The sequence below is a fragment of the Pseudonaja textilis genome, chromosome Z (genome assembly GCF_049901715.1).
Source record: "Pseudonaja textilis isolate UNSWEBS1 chromosome Z, rPseTex1.2, whole genome shotgun sequence".
NCBI classification, from domain to species: Eukaryota; Metazoa; Chordata; class Lepidosauria; order Squamata; family Elapidae; genus Pseudonaja; species Pseudonaja textilis.
In genome coordinates, this window is record NC_142008.1 from 79,611,727 (window position 1) to 79,626,527 (window position 14,801).

The 14,801-nt window shown below is 38.8% G+C and overlaps 1 protein-coding gene across 1 annotated transcript in view; it reads right to left on the minus strand.

The window, feature by feature from the left end:
- The window catches only part of RECK (reversion inducing cysteine rich protein with kazal motifs), a 113,198-nt gene extending 98,689 nt beyond the window's left edge, over nt 1-14,509 (minus strand). Inside the window, exons 1-3 of the mRNA XM_026702350.2 lie at nt 14,357-14,509; nt 9,427-9,485; nt 5,471-5,545 (exon numbers count right to left, since the gene is read on the minus strand). Coding sequence (XP_026558135.2) covers nt 5,471-5,545; nt 9,427-9,485; nt 14,357-14,456 — 234 coding nt within the window. The 5' untranslated portion in view covers nt 14,457-14,509. The remainder of the gene's footprint in view (nt 1-5,470; nt 5,546-9,426; nt 9,486-14,356) is intronic.
- Nucleotides 14,510-14,801: the final 292 nt, after the last annotated feature.

A 14,801-nucleotide genomic window follows, 5' to 3' on the forward strand; every position in this document is an offset into this window, starting at 1 on the left:
GAATGACAGGGTTGGAAGCGACTTTGGAGGTGCAAACCACTGTCGAGCAGAAGATCTTATACTATTACGCCAGATATGGATTGCCCAACTTCTTCTTGAAAATGTCCAGTGAAGGAGCACCCACAATTTATGGATTCCACTGATTAACTGTTCTCTCCGTCAGGAAATTTCTTCTTAATCTTAGGTTGGATTTCTTTTTAATAAAATTCCACATATTACTTGTCTTGTCCTCAGGTGTCCTCAGGTGTTTTGGAGATCAGCCAACCTTGCTCTTCTCTATGACAGCCTCACAAGTACTGGAAGACAACTATAACATCACCCCTAAATTTCTTCTCTTTGTTAGAGTAGACATACCTAGTTCCTGCAAAAATACATCACACCTCCAGACCAGAGATAGGGTTCAGCTGGTTTGGATCAGTTCGGGTGAACCAGTTGTAAAAATTCTGCCCAGTTTGGCAAACTGGATAATCCCATCAGTGACTGGCCCCGCCCCTGCCCATTTTTGGCCTGTTTTTTGGGCCATTTTTGGGTCATTTTCTGCACCATTTTCTAGGCTGTTTTCAGCCACTTTTCAAAAAATGGGCCAAAAAGCAGGCCAAAAATGACGATTTCAAACCTTCCATTTTGGCTATATTGGGGCCCAATTTTCAGGGTTTTTTTCAGGTAATTTCAGGCTGGTTTTTTTGCCTGAAAAACAGCCCAAAACAGCCCAAAAATGCCTGCAAAATGGGCCCAAAACAGCAAAAATTGAAGGTTTGAAATCCCTATTTTTCAGCCATTGTTCAGCCCATTTTTCGGCCATGTTCAGGCCATTTTTTCACCTGAAAAATGGCCAAAAATGGCCCAGAAAAGGCCCAAGAAAACAGCCCCAAAACAGCAAAAAAAGAGACTGAAAAATAAAGATTCAAATCTTCAATTACCTCTCTTGAAGCTGTACAAAATCTGGATTTGAAAGGAATTCGTAGCTTGTGTGGGCACACACTTCAGACCTCTCAATATCTCACATCCATTGTGCTTTTTCCTGCCCTGCTGCACAAATCTTTTAAACATTTGCTGGCAAACACAAAGTGAGCTTTCACTCCAGAGCATATTCCCCTTTCTGAATTTGAATTATTACACAACCATATGAAATAGAATAAAATTGCATACTAAGCATAGTAACACCTGGACTATAGCAAAACTTTGTGGGGAAAAATGATATAAATTCCCATACCCCATATATAGATTACATTCCACAAATGTAATGTCTTTGGGTTGATTTAAAGCCAAGATATGAAAATAAGGAAAACAAGAAAACTTCATCAAAAATTTGAATTGCCGTAATGTGGTCCTCCTAAAGCCCCCTGCTTCCTTCTTTGCTTCAATTACAATTTCTATACCAATAAACTTTACATCCAGTTTTAGAACCAATTCTGAGAAAATAAGCTTGAAAGAGGATCAAAAATCCTTCCACCCACTTGGACTTTTCCTCATATCAGTACATCTCTTTGCAAAACAGATTGTGCTTTAAAACACATATCTGTCTCTAGCACATTTAGTTGGACAACAAGCAGCCTCTTTGGAAAGAAATCAAGGAAAGGAGGGAGGAAAACCAAGAGACCCCCCCCCCCCCCAAAGTAATGGGGTGGGGTAGGGAAGGAATCTTAAGTATCAGTGTAAAAGTCCATTTTTTTCCAGTGATAACAGTTCTAGAATAAATCAGATCATTAATAATGTCTGTCCATGTATCTGTCCTGTTCAGCTTTTCATCATTATCTGACTATTCCAGAATATAAATAAAGGCAGAGGAGGAGTTTTATGATAGGGAGAACTTTGTGTCTATTTTTAGGGTCCCATTCTATAGATAAAGAGAATGGAGGACAATTTTTATGATTGAGAGAATTTTGTGTCTATTTGTAGGGCCCGAATGATCACAGCTCAATGACAGAACATAGATATTTTATATTCAGGCAAAGCAGAGCTGAAGAAAATTCTGTTGAGATCATTAAGAACTTCTTCTCATAAATTATGGTCTATGAAGGTGGGAAGACTAGTGATTCTTAGATGCCTTTCTATATTTTTATGCATAAAGCATGTTTCTATTAGAGTCTTCCTTCATAGATAAGCTGCTCAGGATAATCTGTAATATGTTTTTTAAAGGAGACTAAAGCACAGATCCTAAAAAGTATCTTAATTTGCCCATTTTTGACAGGGTTTTTGAAACTTGCAATCCTAAAATGTGTAGACTTCCAGAATTGCCCGGACAGCATTCTGAAAGTTGAAGCCTACACATCTTAATAGTTGCTAAATTTGAAAAACACTGATCTATCAGAACATCTAGCTCAGGGGTATCCAACCTTGGCAACTTTTAAGACTTGTGGACTTTAAAATGGGCCAAAAAACGAGTGAGGCAGGGTCAGCCAGTGGTGGGATTAGCCCGAACTGGTTTGAACAGACTGAATCCCACTCTGCCTTTGAGGCGAGTGGCAAGAGGCAGGGCTGGGTGTGATGAATGACATCAAGTTGGCCATGCCCACCCAGTCATATGATCGCCATGCCACACCTACCCAGCCAGTCATTAGGGCAGAGAACTGCTTGTTAAATTATTTGAATCCCACCACTGTTCCAGACCCCTTATCATCTTTCTTGCTCTGCTGTAGATCAACACTCCCAAATTCTCTCAATTAATAGTACTCTTAATGTTTCCAAATTTTTTCACAGTACACCTAGGCTGAAAAAAATACCGAACAGCTGTGTTTCCTTTGGAAATTTAAAATACCCCCAAAGCACCTATGATTTCACTGGGATGCCACTGCACACAATTTGGGAACTATGGGTCTCGATAATTCGGATGGTTGGATGGAAGTTCGGTAGGGAAGGGGTCACCTGCTCCTCTCCAGAACAGAAATCAAGGTTGGGGGCTGCTGCACTAGGTTTTGGCCTAACTTGTGTTTCTTTTCTCTGCTAGGTAACAGCAAGACATTGAGTAGAAATATGTGCATGGGTTGGAGGCCACTAGACGGGATCGATCTAGATAGATTAGATAGATAGATAGATAGATAGATAGATAGATAGATAGATAGATAGATAGATAGATAGATAGATAGATAGATAGATAATGTATACAATTCAGTTGACTTTAGTGTACTGAATGCAAAGTTATCAGGAGATTCAAACCTACTAGTTATTTGGAGGAATGACTTATTGCATTGCATAAATAGATAATTTAACCTGGAAAAGGGAAGATACGTGCTTGGGATTTGCAATATTCTGGTGGAGGAAAGAGAAGGCAATAAGTCAGGGTAATGATAGACATGAGATCATATAAGAAGAAACAAAAGGTTAACCAGTTTCTAGAACGCCAACCGGTGGGCTGCAGCCCACTGGTGAGCCGTGAGAAAATTTTGGGCCGCAGAGAAATCTTACCCCCAGAGCACCCCACAAAGCAATTAACCCAGGCTGCGCAGAAACACTAGGCTGCACCGCCCACATGGCTGGCGGGAACCCTCCCCGCCCACTCCTTACCTGGCAAACTTGCCTGCTAAATTGCTTTTTCCCCGACCATCAGCTGTTATGCTGTGCCAGGACATTTAGATTGGCTAGGAAGCAGGAAATGGTTGGATTTCTTGCTTTCTAGCAAGTTTTTAGATCTTCAGCTCTGCTTTTAAGCACAGCCGAACCTCCCTTAGGACTGAAGGTTTGCTTGCAAACAAATTCAGTGCAGACTCACGGCAAGCAAATTTGAGAGACTGAGTTAACCGATGGCAGATAGATAGATCACTGAATGATTCTGTGAGCAACTCAATCTGTCTGCCTGCTTTGCCTGTTTTTGGGTAAAAGTTGCCCTTTTTTTACATAAAAAGTTCAATATTGACATACATGATGTGCTGTGAGTTAATTTTGTGAGTTTGCTTGCAAGCAAATTTTATGTGACAGACTGGGCTAGCTGTTGGCAGATAGATAGATTTCTGAATGAATCTGCGATACTGTGAGCAACTCAATCTGCCTGCCTGCTTTGCCTGATTTGGGGTAAAAGTTGCTCTTTTTTTATAAAAAAAAATCAATATTTATATAAATATTTATAATATTTACATACAAGCCATGCCCAGCCAGTCACATCACCACCAAGCCACACCCACAAATTAGGCCACGCCCACAGAACCAGTTAGTGGTCCCTGGGATTAAAAATTATGAGTTTGGTGGTCCCTGAGGTCCAAAAGGTTGGCGACCCCTGTTCTACAAGGTGACTTCACTTTTGTTGCCAATACTGCATTCCATCCCGTGTACTGATCTGATCTGATTTGTTCTGATCTGATCAGACAAGATCTGATCTTCATAATATCAATGTACCACTTCCCATTTGCAGTAGTTGCTGCCTGATACAAGGTCAATCTATATAATAAAGTTTGCCTTAACCTCAGTTCACATTAGATATGATAAGTGAAGCCTAGGTTTAGCGTATGCCCATCTATATGAACCAAGGCCATAACTATGAAAAGTCCATGGTGGCCATGGAGGCTACGAAGCAAAAGCATCAGCAAACTTCAACAAACTATTCCCCCAGGCTATAGAGAATAAGCATTAGGGACTCTAAAACTAATCTTAAGGTGTATTGTAGAAGCTTACAGAGGTCCACTGCCAACCAGTTGTTTAATTATTACACTGTTTCCCACTCTGGTCCATTTCCACACAGAGATATTGATAATAAGTCATTTCTGAGACACTTCTCCTGATTAGTGTGAGAGATTCACATACTATCATAGCTAACCTGATTCTGTGAGCAACTCAATCTGCCTGCCTGCTTTGCCTGATTTTGGGTAAAAGTTGCTCTTTTTTATAAAAAATTCAATATTTATATAAATATTTATAATATTTACATACAAGTCATGCCCAGCCAGTCACATGACCACCCACAAACTAACCACCAGTTAGTGGTCCCTGGGATTTAAAATTATGAGTTTGGTGGTCCCTGAGGTCCAAAAGGTTGGCGACCCCTGGTTTAAATAACTTAAGAATGTCTTTATGATTTGCCCAATATTGGAACATCTACAACTTTTTGTCTCCTTTTTTAAAATGGATGCCTGTAATATAGCTGTAGGAATGATGAACAAAATGGAAAGGAGGCTTTATTTCACATGTTATCATAGCTAACCTTACTTTCCAGTGCCAAGACTGCTCCAAGAACTAGCAGATTTCAAAAAGAGCTGCATCCCATTAATTCCCAATCAAGCTTCAGTACAGGCAGTCCTCAAGGTACAAATATAATGGAGCCATTCCATTCCATTCGTAAATGAGGATTCATGGGAGTGAATATCATGGGCCAATAGCTGAGGCAACCACAAGCTCTACCTGATATTAAAATACCAGCAGCAATGATACTAACAATGACTCTTCTTATCTTCTATATCAACATTACTGCGATTCCCCATATGTTGAAATAAAGTGCAATATACAATTTCATTATGTATTAAGCAAGAACAATTATACCTACCATAGATTCTGGACAATATTCAGGAGCACGTTGCAACAGGTGTTTCAAATGTGAATCACTCTTAGATGCCAAAATCTATTAAAAGAATAGTTAAGAAAATATTGCATGGTAAAAATAGTACAGCATAGCATTTTAGTCTTATATACAGCTTCACAGCGCTTTACAGAACTCTTTGGGTGATTTATAATGTAGAAGCATTATTTGCATATTGCTTCTAATAATCTTGCTCCTCATTTTATTGACTTTGGAAAGATGGATGTTGAGTCAACCTTGCGCCCCTAAGGATAAAACTCCAGATTGTGGGCAGTTTGCCAGCAATATTATACTTTAACCACTGACCCACCAGGGCTGAACTTCAATCCACTTTCAATAAAATTTGCATGCAAACAAAAGTATATGTAGACATATTTTATAGTGTTTTATCTATACAATGTACATTGTACTGATACTCTAAAATAGGAGTGTCAAACTCGATTTCATTGAGGGCCTTCAGAGTTGTGGTTGACCTTGGAAGGCTGGGTGGCATGGCTGGGGTGGATGTGGCTGGCTGGGTGTGGTCGGGATAGATGTGGACAGCTTACCTACCTACCTCCTTCTCATTCCCATCTTCCTCCTTCTTCTCATTCTCATCTCCTTCCTTCCTCCCTTCCTCTCTCCCTCCTTCCTTTCCTCCTTCTCCTTCTCCTCTCCTTCCTTCCCTCTCTTCCCTTTCCTGGAGAAGGCAACTCCACCCCCATCCACTCCCACTTTAAATGTGGTCCTTATTAAGAGCCGGAGGTGCCCACTCAGATACCTACTGCTTGTTTTTTCCCAAAAGAAAAAGAAATTGCTGGTCCAGGATCGTTGTGATTGTAATTTTTGTAGGCATTGTAATTTTTTAAGGATTTGAAAAGCCATTCTTTTAATTTTGGAGTCTCACTTTTCAGCACAATTCCACCCCTCCTCTTAAAGCCTCCTTTGTTTCCAAAAAAAAAAGAAATCAGAGGAAAGGAGAAGAGTGAAGCATGCACAAACGTAGTCACCAAACCAGTAGTCCCACCCCTGATTACATGTGTTAACAGCAGCCAGAATTGTATCTGCACAATATTGGAAAGGTGTGGAGATCCCTATAGAAGAGAAGATAATAATAATAAAAAAAAACAATACTAGAATGTGCAGAACTTGATAGATTAACACTTGAAATTAAAGAGAAGGAAGATATGGAATATTTTGAAACATGAGATTCATTTTATAAATGATTAACAAACAGCAACAGAAATTAGAACATTTAAAATTATAAGAGGATTAATTTTACCATGAGGGTTTATTATATGTTTATTACCGTGTTTCTCCAACAATACAGCCTCCACCAATAGGAAGGCCCAGCATGTTTTATCGGCATAAAATCAAATTAAGCCCCTCCCCCCAAATTAAGGCCTATATTAAACATGCGAAATGAGGGGGAATGGTGGGGGGGGGGGCTTGCCGTTAGGAAGTACTTTTGTTGCATACCCGGATATGGTGCTGTCTGCGCTGACTTTGGCGTTGGTGGGGCACTTTGTATCGGGAGACCTTCCGCCACCATTGCTTTTCCTTCTCCCTTGCTGTCACAGCATTTAGAGCAATACCATGGAGTTTGGTGCAACCACGTGTGGCCAGCCAGGGCTCCTCCCTGCAACCAGAGTCTGGTGGAGACACTCGGCTTCAGGCGCGCCTATCGCTGCTTTCCCTTTGCCTTTGAAGGCAAAGCCAATTCTTTTAAAAACGACACCCTACTCCTAGTATGATCTTGCCTCGCGGCCCCGGGAGATTCGCCTCTCCACGTGGGGTTGGGCTGCCCTCTCGGGCAGGGGAGGCTTTGTCATACCGGTAGTAGGGTGTCATTTTTAAACAGTTGGCTTTGCCTTCGAAGGCAAAGGGAAGACAGCGACAGGAGCGCCTGAAGCAGAGTGTCTCCACCAGGCTCTGGTTGCAGGGAGGAGCCCTGACTGGCTGCACGTGGCTGTGCCAAATGCCACGGTGTTGCTCTAAATGCCGCGGCAGCGAGGGAGAAGGGAAAGCAATGGTGGCGGAAGGTCTCCTAATATGAAGTGCCTCACCAATGCTGAAGTCAACATCCAAGCTGTCACTGCCCACCCACCCAAGGATGCAAGGGGGGGGGGGAAATTAAGTCCCCCCCGAAAAGATGGCTCTAGCCGCTTTTTCGGGGGCCAAAAAAAAAATAACACACGGCCTTATTTTGTGAGAAACACGGTATTAGTATGATTGCATATTAACAATTCAGTATTAATATTATGTAGAGAAAATACTATTATATGATTACTACTAATGAACATTATGATGACTATTGCCCAAATTAACTGTAACAGACAACAGAATGTTTATATAGACATTGCTTTTTCTTTATATAGTAAAAATAAAAAAAATCATTTAAAAAAATTGCTGACCATGCAATGGATCCTCTCTGGATCTTCATCTTATGGAACATACAACATGTGAATCTAATATCTGAAATAAACACTCAATTCTTTTAAAACTTTATGCCCCTGGGGAAGGTTAGTATTCCAATATAAAATCTGAGAGATGCTGCTTGGTACTGATGAAGAAGTAGATAATTCTACAAAACAAGAGACTATTGGAGCTAGAAAGTCATGAATTGAAATTTGGATGGCACTGTTATTTATGGCCTGATAAAATTAAAATTAATATAAGGTTTAAGAATCACTTTGTTAGATATAAAGCAAGATTGCCTCCTAAGGTTTCTCTGTGGTTGTCACCATGAGAAGCCTTTTTCAGAAGAGAAATGAGAGTTAAAGGCATTTGATTGACCTATACCAAACTATTAACATTTGCTAAAATGTCAGTCTTGGGAGTGACTAGAAGAAGCAGAAGAACCAATGAGAATTCCTTCTTCTGCAGTGTCATCAGTCTCCAGGCAGTCTCTTGATTTACCCACTGAGAAGATCAGCACAGAGACAGAAGTGGAGGAAGTGAGAAGGAAATCCATTCAGTCTTGGGAAGGCTGCAGCTCAATGCCAGCTCCAGAGGGGAGTGTGGACTTGCGGTTGCCCCCCTCATGATTCTCAGCCATAATCTCCTTTTCTGTATGTATGTGGGATGGTGGTGGTAGACTTGATGTCCTTTTCATTCCCTCACTGCCTCAGCTGTGGCTGCCGAGACTCCGAAATGTCAGTTTGGGAGGAGGAAGCCCTCAGCAGAAGCTGTGCATAATTGGGGGAGGGAGGGAGAGAATATACTGGATAACTGGAGAGAAGTGGCAGATCCACAGCCAGTCTGCTGCCTGGGAAATCCTTGGATGCCATCACACACACACACACACACACACACACACACACACACTCATTTTGGTTTAAGAAATGGTGGAAAATAAGAATGGCAGGCCTTCCTTCCTTCCCTCCTTCTTTCCTAGCAATTAAATACATAAGCCGCTGACAAATAAAGCCCTCTTTCTCCATATCTCCCTATGTTTTCATATTAATTTAATTCCATTGTCACCTATTGATCTAACTGCCAAATGCATCAGTCTCTAGCTTATTAGCAATATGTTTCTGAAGATTTTTACATATTATATGTAACAATAGACATAAACCGCTGTTTAAAATTTTCAGTTGCGATTCAACATACCAAAAATCTAGTAAAACTAAGAATTAGGTGGCATTCTGCGTAAAAGCAAGAAGAAAGATGATATACAAAGAATTTAAAAATATAAAACAAAATTAAAAATATAAACCGGTTTATAAATTATGTCACCGCATAAAATGAAAGAACCAAGACTATGATTACTCATTAAACTTAAAATACACTCATAATTCAAATAAGTTCATGAAAATATCTGGGTGACACTAAAGGTCTCAGGCTTAAAACTTCACCATTAAAAGTGATAAACACATGGCAATACATAACATTAGAATGCCAATTCAAATGTAAAGTTTGGCATAAATTCAGAACCAACTTACCAGTTCACAAACATCATGACACATTAAGTTATTCTTCGCAAGGTAACAGCATGATGCACCTGTAGAAAAACATACTTTTCAACCTCAATAAATATTTACATTTTATAATGCTAATGGAACATTTTTTATACTTATTTTTCTAAAGTTGTACTTTAAAACTGAACACTGAAATGACAGTCATTGCCAAGCTTTCATAACAGCACATGATCAAAGCATAAAAATTATACAAACTCAGTAAAATGTTTAATTCAAAGATTAGGGGTAAAAGACAAAATATTGGACGCTACAGCAGACCTCCATCGTTCATTTCTTATTGAATTCATCCAGGTAGAAATTCTTCCAATATTTTAATTTTTCTTCCCAAGTTTTTTGCAGCCAGGCTGACTTGTCTTTTATGAGGTAAACCAGTAATGAACTCCTCTCCTGGTTGTTTATACCTAGCATAATCTTCTAGTATTTTCCAATCTCACTACAATCTGTTGCAATAGTCTCACTGTCAGGAAATTTCTCTTTAGTTCTAGGTTGCTTCTCTCGTTTCCACCCATTGCTTCTTGTCTTGCCTTCTGATGCTAGAAAATATGTTGACATCCCCCTTCTTTATGGCAAATGCAGTCCTTGGTTGTATAAACAGAGGTACAGAATCAAAATCACATGAAATATTAATATCACTGTATAAAAGGTTAGTAAGATCATATCTAGAATACTGTATCCAGTTTTAGTCACCATACTACAAAAAAAGTGTAAAGAAGAGCAACTAAGATGATTAAAGGTCTGGAGACTAAAACATATGAAGAACGGTTGCAAGTTTTGGGTTTGGCTAGGGTAGAGAAGGACTAGGAGTGTCATGATAGGAGTATTCCAGTTTCTAAGGGGCTGCTACAAAGAAGAAAGGATCAAATTATTGTCCAAAGCACCAGTGGGCAGAACAAGAAAATTGGATGGAAACTAATCAAGGAAAGAAGCAACCTGGAATTAAAGATAAACTTCCTGGCAGTAAGAACAATTAACCAGTGGAACAGCTTCCTCTCAGAACTTGTGGATGCTTCATCACTGGAGGTTTTTAAGAAGAGACTGGACAGCCACTTGTCTGAAATGCCCTCCTGCTTGAGTAGGAGGCTAGACTAGAAGACCTCAAAGGTCCCTTCCAGCTCTATTCTATTCTACTTTCTGTGAGAAAATAAAAATAATAGATTGTTAACAAAGAGTTTTGAAGATTAGCTTTGTTGTTGGGATTACCTGTTCCTCAATACAGTAGATGCTAGGCAAATTGGTTGATAATATTTCATATTTATAATATTTTAATGATATAGAAGTTCATAAATTGTGGACCTGTTTTGCAAAGTGAGAGAACTACTGTTAATGAAATATATTTATCACTATTCAACCAGGGAGGCCAATCTATGCATATGTTTGTTTTAAAAAGTTCCCTTAACAAAATAGACAAATGGAAGATTTATTCAGATAAAAATAGTACAGTACCAACCACAAAAAAGAAGAGTTCGTTCCATGGATTTCATGGATGAAAATCTTAAAGGGGAAAATGACCCAAGAAGCTTAGAAGACCCTGGAAAAATGATAAAAGCCCAGTCCAGCCCAATATCACTGAAAAAGAAAAAAAAATCCAAGAAAAACCCAGCATGATTACACAAAAAACTTTCTGATAAATTGAGAGACAAAAAGAATAAATATAAAAAATGGAAAGAGGGACACACATAACTAAGGCAGAATACTAGCATATAGCCCAAATCTGCAAAGTTGGAGCGAGGAAAGCTAAGGTTCAGAATGAATTAAAACTTGCAACAAATGGCAAAAAAAAATTAAAAAAAATTCTTTCAACATATAAAAAAATAAGAAAAAGTCAAAGAAACAATGTAATGCGAGAAGATGGCAAGGAAGTGACAGGAAACAGGGAAAAAGAAGACCTCCTTAATTCTTTCTTTGTATCTGAAAAGAAAAAATACCCCAACCTACCAATAGGAGAACTGTAAATGACAGACTAGTTAATTCAAATTAAAATAGGCAAGAAAATGATGTCCACTCTAGATTAGTTCAAATCATCAGGACCTGTTTGTCATGTTTCCACCACAGCTTCCTGTTGAGGAAATGTCCCCCTTTCGTTTTGGCACTGAACGGGATGGGAAAGGGTCTCTCTAGCTGTGGGGAAGGCCAAACGGGGCCAAGTTGCAGCATCCTCCCTTCAGCTCCTTCATCTGCTTTAATGTTTCTTCTGCAGAAAGCAAGAGAAATGCATTGCTGAGGTTATGTGGAACATAAGTTTTGCTGCCAAGTGGCTCCTCTGGTACGATTCAGTTTGGTGAAAGAGTGCAGAGGAAAGCAGCAAAGATGATGAGGGAACTAGAGGCTAAAACATAAAAAGAATGGTTGCTGGAATTGGGTTTAATGAAAAGAAGGACTAGGAGTGACATAGCAATGTTCCAATATGTCAGGGGGAACCACAAAAAAGAGGGAGCTATTCTCCAAAGTACCAAGAAGCAGTGAATGGAAACTAATAAAGGAAAGAAGCAACCTAGAACTGAGGAGAAATTTCTTGACAGTTAGGACAATTAATCAGTGGAACATCTTGCCTCCAGAAGTTGTGAATGCTCCAACACTGGAAGTTTTTAAGAAGAGATTGGATTACCATTTATCTGAAATTATATAGGGTTTCCTGTCTCAGCAGGCAGTTGGACTAAAAGACCTTCAAGGTTTACATTATTCTGTAAACTATTCTGATTACATGCCAGGATTCTGAAAAAGCTGACAGACATGATCTCAGAACCATTGAAACGTATCTTTCAAAGATCCTGGAGCACTGGAGAACTACCAGAGGACTAGAAAAAAGCTGATGTGGTTTCTATCTTCAAAAAAGGAGAGAGAAAAACAGATCCAGATCCAATCAGCTTGACATCAGTACTTGGGAATATCCTGCAAAAGATAATCATATAAGCAAGATCCAAATGGATCTCGACAGACTTGAACACTGGGCCTTATCTAACAAAATGAAATTCAATATAGAAAAAGTAAGGTTTTACACTTAGACTAGAAAAAAATAATCAGATACAGATTAGTTGAAACTTGGCTCAATAGCAGTAACTGACAGGAAGCAGTGATTGGAAACTAACCAAGGAGGGAAGCAACCTAGAATTTCTTGACAGTGAGAACAATAAACCAGTGGAAGTTGTGGAAGCTTTTAAAGAGACTTTATAACTATTTGTCTGAAATGGTATAAGAGTCTTCTGCTTAAACAGGCTTGGACTAGAAGACCTCCAAGGTATATTATAACACTTGTTATTCTGTTATTCTTTTATTTAGTATCAGCAAAGGTTAAGGAAAAGTCATAGATTGCAGGATTCCAGTAAGAACAGAATTATTTCAGAATGTTAATAGAGGCTATAGACAGTCAACAAGAGTCAAAATTGAATCAAAGGTGCAATCCTACTAATGGTAAAAAAACAAAGAACAAAAAACCATGATACAAATTGCCCTTGAGTCTTTAATTCAGAGAAAATAGAAGATGAGCAAGTGCTAGAAAATGTGTCTTAGATACACTGAGGTATCTGGGAAAATTTAGCTTTGAAAATAAAATACTTGAGAGATCATATATACTACTTTTCAAATACTTGAAAGAGCATCACGAGTGAACTTAAAGAAAATTCTTTGCAGAACATATTTAAGTTATAGTGAGTCTTTTAATTCCTAACAGTAAGAACAGTTTTACAGAGGAACCAATTATCCAGGGGAGACTTCAACAGGTTGAATTTAATGATTTAAATACTCTTTTGAAATTTCTCACTGAATTATGTGCAGTTTTATGAAAATCCCCTTTGCAAGTCTGTTAGCTTTCTTATATGAATATTCGGGCCATAAAATGTAAACTATAAATTATAATCCACCCATACCATCCTATATCCACAGTAGCTGCTGCCATCATATTATGGGGTTAAACATCAAAAAGAGAACCAACATAATTCCCTGTCTTGATTTTTCAAAAGAGGTTGGAGCAGAAATTTTAAAAGACAGAAGTCTATAAATACAATCATTATAATATTCCAGCATCAGATATAATTTTGTCTATCACAGGATGAAAACAGTGTTTAGAATTACCCAAAGCATAAGTGATATATTGGTCAGTTCTAAAATGCAAGTCTCCTGTTAGACGGTTCCAGTTCCAGATCTGCAATCCTAATCCTAGGGACAATAATTCTATTCTCTGGAGCTGTGCCTTTATTCTAATCTGTCTGGTACATTTTTTTCTATTTAGTGGTCTATGCTCAGGACTGTTCCCTAAGGCTTTCTTTTAAATCCAATAAACAGAATACATTTTAATTATATTAAAACAAACATATATTAATGAACGCAAAACAAGAAACTGAAAATACCTGTATGCTATTATCCATAAGTAAAATATATATTAAGTTTTAAAATAAAAGAAAGCATAATAAAATATTTCTATTCCATTCCTGTTGAGAATCCACTGTTTGGTTTTCTTTTTTGTGTATATTTGCAGCTTGTTTTGATTTGCATACAGTTATGTTAATAGCATTTCTGATTCGCCATTCCCTGATTTAGGCCTTCGGATAGCTCCATTCCATGTCTTTTATTTTAAGAGTTTCACCGAAGATATGTACCGTAAATGAATAGACCGCAAGCACTTTGAGGAAAAAAAAGAAGTGAAAAATATTCAAATTCCGAGTAATTTTATGCTAAACTCCGTTTTAATGGACTTCAGATTGCATACATAATTCGACCGACATCCTTGATTTAAAAAAAAAAAACATTTAAAAGACATTATCAGCAAATTCCTTCAAACTTCAGCCAACCCCCACCCCCACTCCCTGCAACCCCCGGTTAATTAACGGGTTGGTCGAGTTGTTTCTGAATGCATAGTTGCCCAGGCTACCATTTAATTGTTCCCGGATCCATTACTTACCCGTCATGCCTGGGAGGAACAAGAGTAACACGGGGATGATTAACAAATCTGTCTGACTTCGCCCATTCTCCCGCTGTGGATGACTGCCTCGAGTCGCCATAGCTCGTTCTCTGCCGTCCGCCCCATCCGCCAACCACCCGGGCGCCTTTTCATTGGCTGACGGACCCCTCCAGTCCTGACCAATTGTTCAGTCTGAGAGAAGGTAGAAGTCTACGAGGAGGGACCCCTTAAGATTCCGCAGGAGGAACCTACTCTACTGTTTCGCGAAATTCTTATCGATCGGGATATTGGCATGCTCCTTTTTTGCGAGTTTTATATAAAAGTTATAAAGACTTTTACATCAAAGACTTTAATTAATCTATGTAGTAGAGTAGTATAACTTCTTGCCGCTCTTATAATGCCCATCTGTATAATTATCCTAAAGAATTATTTACTTTTATTATTT